The 9,087-nt window shown below is 34.2% G+C and overlaps 1 protein-coding gene across 1 annotated transcript; it reads right to left on the bottom strand.

The window, feature by feature from the left end:
* Positions 1-540: 540 nt before the first annotated feature.
* Positions 541-5,483, bottom strand: LOC145945312 (synaptic vesicle glycoprotein 2C-like). Its single transcript, XM_083054232.1, has 11 exons — positions 5,343-5,483; positions 4,236-4,292; positions 3,904-4,065; positions 3,382-3,544; positions 2,989-3,110; positions 2,663-2,901; positions 2,124-2,350; positions 1,748-1,965; positions 1,439-1,598; positions 982-1,109; positions 541-707 (listed from the first exon to the last, which is right to left on the bottom strand). Exons 1-11 carry the CDS (start codon positions 5,344-5,346, stop codon positions 652-654), a joined length of 1,536 nt encoding a protein of 511 aa, XP_082910358.1. The 5' UTR covers positions 5,347-5,483; the 3' UTR covers positions 541-651.
* Between the last annotated feature and the right edge of the window lie 3,604 nt (positions 5,484-9,087).

The following is a 9,087-nucleotide window of genomic DNA, read 5'->3' as shown; positions in this document are numbered from 1 at the left end:
TTGAGCAATGAAAAATAATACGTGTCCAAATATTCGCTGTCTTCGTTTGCATTTAATCCATTTATTTGTTGTTTTATATAAATTGTTTCTACTATTAGTCTTTTGTATTAATTATTTTCGTGGTCTAATATTTTCACATTGTCCATTTGATGTTTTTTTTCTATGGTGTGTTGTGTGACTACTGTTTGTTTAGTCTTGTTTTGTTTTAAATTTAATTTGTGTTCATTAATCCTAGTTTTTAATTGTCTTTTGGTCTGGAAGAAATTATTTATATTAGTTAATTTAATATTTTTCGTTATATAAATTTTAATCGCGGATTTCTACGGTGACACACATTATCAGCAGCATACATTATGCGCCAAAAAGTTAAAAATCGAGATCTTTTCACATTACAAATTTATAGAATCGCATTGTGTTATATTCATATATACGCAATATATTTTTTCAATCTTATAAATTGCTTGAAGCAAACTTCTTTGTCAGGCTTGCTTAGGTTTTATTCGTATCATCCTCGGGAATAAAATACACACATATATATAATTTCTTTTTTTTTACAAATAAATTTATTAATAAATATATAACAAGATGATACAGATTCCTCAAAGTCGTTCGAACGTAACGCGCGAACTAGATCGAAAGATTCTTCCTCTGTTATTCCAGTGTTTCCTTTCCAGTTTTTGGCAAAAAGAACGACAAAAGACCGCAGACTAAAAAAATTGATTTAATTATATCTGAATTTAATTATATCTATTCCAGAATTATCGCTTAGCATCTTATTGTTAGAATTAACATCTTGATCTCTTCGCGCAAGGAATGAACAAGAAGTAGAACGTTTAGGATTTAAGTGGATAATATTAGTATCATTTAGTACTTAAATTATATGACATGGAAAAAACTTGGATAATTTTTATAGAGATTAAAAATTCTTATAGAAGAGATTTAAAAATTTGGACTTATGTTATGAATTGGAAGAAGTCTTACCGAACAAAAACGCGGCAAACAGCACGATGGGAATGGCGCAGGCTAAATCAATAAGATAGCCGAATACCAGATTCCCGACCAGAGCACCCAATCGGCCCATCGTCAGCGACAAAGCAGCCGCCATCACTCTGAAACGAAGTTAATACCGAATTAAAGTCTTATGTACACGATTCTATAACTTGGACCAAGAACTTGGACTGAGAAATGTGTAGCCAATTAATTTGCAGCTTTTACGAAAAAGCGGCAATTGTGTACACAAGACTTGATAAACTTTTTTGTTAATTGTGTGTAGAAATTATGAGAACCCGATTCGCTCGAAAGGGTCCATTTAACGCACATCCATACACATCGATGGTGTCTAATGTCTAAGATAATCAGCACAATTGACCACTCAGAGAGTTCTAGTGTTGGCTAATTAACAATGGGGACTATCGGATACCTTTTTTGATTCGCTCACCTGAGATTCGTCGGAAACATGTCGACAATCACGCAATAAACTAGAGAGATCCCGAGAGACGTGAGGGCCTCGAACACACATGAAAGCACCAAGTTTTGCATCGAGTTCACCACGTAATAAAAACCCACCGTCACCGCGCCGGAAACCACCAATGACATAACTAAAACGAACGTTTCGTTTAGAAATTGGGAATTCCACATTTTTAAGAATCTAATCAGATTCTATTCAATTTGTAATCTAATATTCATTCTAAAGATAGTTGTATAATTTTTATAGTTATACTATAGTATAGTATAGTTTGTCACTCACTCAGGAAGAACTTGGCTCCCAGTTTGTGCACGAAGACAGGCAGAATGATGGAGCCGGGGATGCAGGCCAGGCCGATATACACGGTGTGCAGATAAACGGAAGGCGCGATTATCGTGTCGCATCCGTAAGGATCAAAGAAGGTCGCGTTGTCCGACAGAGCTGATACTATGCACACCGACGTGGTCTCACCGGGATTTACGTGCTCGAATTGCTCGAATCTGTCAACAAGGTGCAACATAAGACAGACACGCACTAAAATATTAAATGAATAAAGAAGGGATTTTCGAGATGGATCAAGATGGCATTTTATATATTTTTGGATTTTCATATTTAAAATATTTAACTACACATTAAATTAATTTGGCGGAAAGATTACCTGGTGAACAGTTCCGGGAACCAGACCATTAATGTGTAATAACTGCTGGTGAGTCCAAATTGAATGGCACAGGCGAGCAAGGTGTTGCGCAAATATGGCGGCTTGCAAAGTGCACTCGTCAGATCTCGTATTTCCGTGAAGAGGACCTTCAGATCCTTCCGCTTATGCAGTTTCAGTGATCTGATGCTCTTATCTTGATGCTTCGTCTTCTCTTGTAGACACTTCACCTGAAGCGAGAAAGAGAAAGAGTATAAAGATTTGTTAAATATTTTATGAAACCACGTATCTCTCTCTCCTATTTACATTAAATTAGATTTGATTAAAGTACATTTAATATTATTATGCTGTAATTACTTGTGATACGGTCCTGAGAGCAAGAAATTTAGACGCGCACTAATATCTTGATTATTTCTTGAATTAGGGAGGCATAAGAGAGTTTAGAATCACATCTGAGGATTTTATCTAAAGATTTATTCTACCTAAAATAGAGAAAATATTTATTATTTCTATCATAAGGTTAAGAATCAAGGTATTGTTACCGGATAGGTGTCGGGATCAGCGCCAGTGTTTCGCGAATAGATCCACTTGAACACCTCGAGAGCCGCGTCGGTCTCGCCGCATTCCAGTAGGAACTTTGGGCTCTCCGGAAAGGCAAAGAGCCACAGGGCGAGCATGAGCGAAGGTAGGGCGCAAAGCGCGACGAAAAGATTCCAGGACTTGAAGTAGAACGTCTCGCTCTTGTACATGAAGTCCATGGGGATGATTAGCCAGGCGATCACTGGAAAACAAATTCGACTATGTCTTGGGAAAAAGCTTAGGGGAGAGAATGAACAGGTGAGAATGAACAAAAAGGTAAGCTACTTACGCGGTAAGACTATCACGCCGACCGTCCAGAACATCTCCATCCAGCAGAGAACGCGTTCGCGGTACTTTGTGGGTTGAAATTCGCCGAGATACGGAAAGCAGATGCCCATGGCGCCGGTTACACTACATGATGATCAAAACTTTATGTTAATATTATTATATTACATCTCTCAAGATGTCTCTCTTATATGTTGGGACACGCAGGATCTCAATTCTGATTTTCTAATAATGCATATACAAATTTTGTGATAAATTTCGGAATAATAAAAGCTCCTATTCAAAGCAATATTTTTTTAAACCAATATTCTTCAACAAATCATCTTAAAGATTGAAACGCATATTTTTGAAAAGAAAATCGACTCAAGATCATGAGAGTAGCCCTATGGATACTAACGCGAAACCGTTGAAGAACCGGAAGATCAGGAATACCCAAAAGTACTGAACGAACGAGGACATGATGCCCACAATGCCGTCCATCAGTAACGTAGCAATCAGCACGATCTTCCTACCCTTCGTGTCAGCCAGGCATCCCCATATATATGAACCGATCACCATACCTATATATTATAGTATCAGTTTATAAATCAATTCTTGCTAATAAATTCTCTTTCAAGATTCAGGTGGAATTCAAGAAGTGGAATCAGTGTATTAGCACTGAAAAGTGATTTCAGTTATAGCACTGTAACAGCAAAATCTCAATGTGAAGAATCATAGTTAGTGATAGTAAATGATTTTTTAAAGTAATTAAATCTTATACTGTATCATCAATCAGCGAAATATAAAAAAGGGAAGAGCAAAGTATGAGTGTTTTTAGCAAAATACTGATCTTCAATTTATATTTAATCTCGTTTTGCTTTAATCAGTGACACTTTCACCGATTCACCAGTTTAAGAGAGCGATTTTCATGAACACTGACCTAACATCGGAGAGGCGGTCAGCCAACCCTTTGCGGTGGAGTCCATTTCCAGGTCGCATTGCGCCGCCGGAAGTACGAACGAGAGTATTGTCACACCGATCGCCGTATCCATATAGATCAGGCCACAGATGGTCAGCAGCCAGTAGTGAAATCTTCCGAAACCTGAACACCAAATTGGATTTAATAAGACGGAGGCTTAATGCGTCGCGCTCAATTTCGGGACTTTCTAGTACTTTTACATTGTTCTCCTTTACTTGGAAATTTTTTATCGTATACGAAATGTATAACTATACTATTATGAATAGAAAAATTTCTTTCTTCAAAATTCTTGCCTGTTACGGTGATTGCATGCTCGAAGTCGGCACCTCCGTCTGCCAGGAAGTCGAGTCCTATAATAATATAGAAAAGTAAGAGACGTACGTCAAAAATAATTGATAAATGTAAATAAAATAATAAAACAAATACATGAAATAATAATAAAATTAATGAAATAAATTAATATGCAATATATTTTAAGAAAAAGTTTTATTTGTCAAGCGATGGTCTAGCATGAGATTAGGACGAGAATGCATGATTGTCACATAATAACACTGATCAACACTGATTTTATTGCCAATTATATTAGATCGATTTTTGAGTAACTTTGTGTCACTATGATTCCGAATATAGCATTAGTTTTCTTAGATTAGCTCTAATCTTTTTAGATAATAAGTGCCTTTAAAAAACATTTAAAAAATGCAAAAAATCTAATGGTCAGGCGTAGCCTATTCCCAAATTATATGGAAACTGTCTCAAATCATATACAAAAGTATACATATATGAAATACCTAATAGACGTTGTATTCAATAAAATAACGTTATAACAAAGTAAGTTTATTCAGATAATCACAATTAATGCATAAAAAATACTATTTGTACGATTTTCTTTTATGTGGATCATCAGGATCACGTTGAGGATAAAAACAATGTTAAAGAATAAAAAAACAGACCAAACCTTGCTTGCATATGTCAGCAGCCACAAAAATTATATTGGGATAAAATCGTAATTTGAGTATCCATTATCTCAAAAACTAGAGCCAATTCGGGAAAACTGTCATTTTTGGATTCAGCATCCCCTAAATTCGTTTACACATTCTTGGCAACTAAACAAGTTTTTTTTTTTTTGTTGACCAGTGTAATAAATCAATCATCTTTTCTCTTTCTAAATAAAATCGTAATTTGAGTATCCATTATCTCAAAAACTAGAGCCAATTCGGGAAAACTGTCATTTTTGGATTCAGCATCCCCTAAATTCGTTTACACATTCTTGGCAACTAAACAAGTTTTTTTTTTTTGTTGACCAGTGTAATAAATCAATCATCTTTTCTCTTTCTTCATTCTCCGAATAACCCAAAGTTATCCCAAAATGAACTCTCCCAAAATATCTCTTAGAAACTCACCCATGATCGCCGCTCAAGTCGCTGGACGTCCTGGAAGTGCTCGCAGGCCGGAGGTTCTCCTTCGGGGATGTTCCGTCGCAGTGCCGTCGCTTCCTGGTGGTGTTGCCGCGGTATTGTTCCTGACGAGGCCCCGCGTTCATTGGTGAACCAAAAAAAGGTGGTATCCCGCCGGCTTATTCGCTGCCGTGAATCCCACCCTCTCCCCCTGATGAGCAAAGGAGTCCGCGCTGATGAGAGACAACTTGCTCTTCGAGCTCTTCGACTTCTGGAATCTTCGATTTCTGCGAAAGGAGAAGGAAGAGGAGATGTGAATGTGATCCACGAGCAGCCCTTACTCGCGTGATCGCTATCAAGCGAATGATCATGGACCATGGATCGGCGGTTCGCACCTTGACTTCCGGAGCCAGCCTAAGAGACTGGCACCAGATAAGATATCATCCGCCTTCGTGAGAAGAGGGGCTTCGGGCTTCGCTTTCGGCTTTTCCAAAATCGTGATAAATCATGACAAAAAATTGCGATTCAACGCTATAAAAGAAGATTCTTCGATAATAATAAAAAAAAAGAAAAAAAAGAAAGAGAGAAGGTGCGATAAGAAAAATTTCGACAACTTTGATATAAATTAGTTTAAAACAATTAAATGTAAATTTATCCTAATTTATTTTTTTTTTAATTTAAATTTGTCAATAATATATATCTTCGAAAAACACTCATGAGTAATTTGTATATAAGAAGAGGAGATTATAATATCGTATAGAAATCGAAAAAAATATTTTTAATTACATTAATCGTATTTTTTATTAAATATCTCATCGCCTAAGAGGCTGGTTTGTGTTAATCTTTTTTTTTTTCTCTCGTGACATCAATTAGAATCGAATTTGTATTTTTGAATAAATATTCCATCGCCTGAGGGGACTCATTTGTGTCGGCCTTATTTTTATGTTTTTTTTTTCTTTTTCTTCTAACAATTAATAAAATGCATTTTTATTTTTTCTCTTCTTCAATTAATATTTTTTTTTTATTCCGCTTCTTTTTTTTCTCCGTCGATTACACTATTTTTGTCGATTCTTGGCCCGACTGTTACGTAATAAACATACGTAACTAAACGTCTAATACGAAATGATTGTTATATTTATGATGCAAACTCGTACACACGCGTAATTTACGATCCGAGTACACGGAAGTCAGATTATTTGATTGTCACCATTCGTCGTAATTTCTTGCGAAATTGTGTCGTACATGTGACATCTTGTCATTACGTCATCAATTTATTCGAGCTTTAATCGTGATAAGATATAACGAAATATCATGCCTTCCGCAGCATCAACATGATATCAATCTTCTGTACCATTTTTTTAAATAATTGCATATATTAGTCATTGATATATTCATTATTAATCATTGTATATAATATAATATATCAAATATGCGTATATAATATATATATATATATATATATATATATATAGTTATAATAATATATATAATTAATATATATTTATATTTACTTATTTATTATATTTAATTATTTATTATATTTATTATATTTATTATATTATATTAATTATATTAATAATTTTTGTATTAATGGATCCATATATCTCGAAGTAAATCTAAAAGATGTCAAATAATAGAATGTGGAAGATAACACATACCGAAGAGAATACATATATATATATATATATATATATATATATATATATATATTTCAAAATTACAGAGGTGATTTAACGATAAATTATTGGTAAATCGAGAATAATCACAATTACTTTCTAAATCTCATCAATAATTTCGTAAAATTATGGATGAGAAAACTCTCGAGAAATTCTATAAAATCATCATCATAAGGGATTTCGCGAGATCACATCAGCAGCGAAGTCACCTGCACAAAATTCTACAGAAGAGCGTCATCACGCTCTTCAAACGTGACACGATGACTTACGATACTCGTAAAAAGGAAGAGAAAAAATAACTCGTTTCGCGACGTTTCTTGCTCGAGAAAAAAATATATCACCCGGCTTAAAACCGCGACATGTGAGAGAGATCTTCGCTCCCTCATTTCTTATGCGTTATTATTTGTTTGTCGCGCGCGACAGCTTCTTCTTCCCCTCTTGGCAAACAGCAGATTTATCTGTGACGATCGGTGGCCATGATAGGAAAGTATATATATATTCAGACGAAGTGTTCCACTTACACATATTTATCCTCGCCTATACCTACTATATCGTGATCGATCCCAAATTCTCGGAATTTTCCGTGATAAAACGCGATACGCGAAAACAATGGTTCATCGTCGGCACCTCATCACGCAATAAATGCAAAATAATTGCTGTTTCTTCCACGTAATAACGCGAGTCGATTCAAAGTGCAATATCTGTATCACTTATTCACGAGACACGCAAATTTGGACGCGAAAGATTTTATTCGATCCGTGAAAAGGCAACTTTATACGTGGAAAGATCCAGAGGGAGTAGAGAAAGGGTAAAGTTTCTATTCCGAATCAAAGAACATTAGTCATCTCTTTATCGCATCAAATCGAGTGATTTTCCCCGATTACTACGTAGTAGTAATTTTCTATAACACTCAAGTAGAGTCGATTTTTTAAATTTTGTGTATCTTCGTCGAAAAAATATTGAAACCATTTTTCTAGTTTCTCTATTTTTTCGTTCTTAAAAATATTCGAAAAAATGTATATAATTAAATGTATATAATTTATATAATTAAAAATATAAATGTATAATATATAATATATAGAACATACATATATATAATATATAATATATAGTATAATATATATATATTATATATAATACAATATATTATATAATTTATAATTGTTTATATATAATATATAATATATGTTTATTGTATATTTTTTCCCATTTCTTCAAATTTTAAAAAATTATGGAAAAATTATCTATTTATTACAAGAGAAAGAAAACATATATATATATATATATATATTATAATTATATGTAAATTTTTTTCTTAGGTAATATATCTTATGTTTTTAGAACTTAATAGAAAACATTGAAATTTTCATTCTCATTTATGTAATGTACTTTATAGGACTAATTATGGGATCATAAGAGAGTGAAATTGTAAAAGAATATGTAAAGAAAAAAATGGTGTCACGTAAAAATTTTTGTCCATATTGAAAATTTATTCGAATCATTCTGTAGTCTGTTCTTAATGCTTAAGGATAAGACAGGAATTTTACTCCAATCAATCGATCAATCCGCGTGACATCTGATGTTGACAAACACATCGACGATAGACACGTATCGTATATTCGATTGCGATCGTGAGTAGGAGGAGGGCTAAAAATAGGCGATATCGATGTAGATGCATATGCTGTGATTACGATTGTTCGATGACGCGTTGTTTAAATTTAAGTGACAATTCCCCGTCATTCGGGAACGATTGATTAAATCGTGTTATCTACTTCTAATTGCGCAGTGACGTAATTAATCGTCGGGAAAACACAAAGCACAATCAATGGTAGAGTCACTAAAATGAGAGAAAGAGATAGAGAGGGGAGGTGGGAAGTAAAAGAGGGGGGATTATCCGATCGTTGGCATCGCAAAAATTAATCCTTCGTAATGCGATCGTTATCACGACAAAGATTGCTCCTCTCTGATTAGCATTTCATTATCATATCGATAAGTCGTTGTCGTTTCTTTTCATTAATTGATCCTATTAGATATTTTTGGTAAATATTGTTAGATAGTAAATATAGAGTGTCTAT

The sequence above is a fragment of the Prenolepis imparis genome, unplaced genomic scaffold, assembly GCF_030444845.1.
Source record: "Prenolepis imparis isolate NDT839.2.m4 unplaced genomic scaffold, iyPreImpa1.0 SCAF_14, whole genome shotgun sequence".
In the NCBI taxonomy this organism is placed as follows: Eukaryota; Metazoa; Arthropoda; class Insecta; order Hymenoptera; family Formicidae; genus Prenolepis; species Prenolepis imparis.
Note: the sequence above shows the minus strand (reverse complement) of the source record. Positions and strands in the feature narration are given on the sequence as shown.

Bases quoted from the DNA above. Each gene is read 5' to 3' on its own strand.
- LOC145945312 (XM_083054232.1), bottom strand. The intron at 4,066-4,235 runs GCAAGAATTTTG...TTTGGTGTTCAG, and splicing joins GCATGCAATCACCGTAACAG to GTTTCGGAAGATTTCACTAC. The intron at 1,966-2,123 runs GTAATCTTTCCG...CCTTGTTGACAG, and splicing joins TTCCCGGAACTGTTCACCAG to ATTCGAGCAATTCGAGCACG.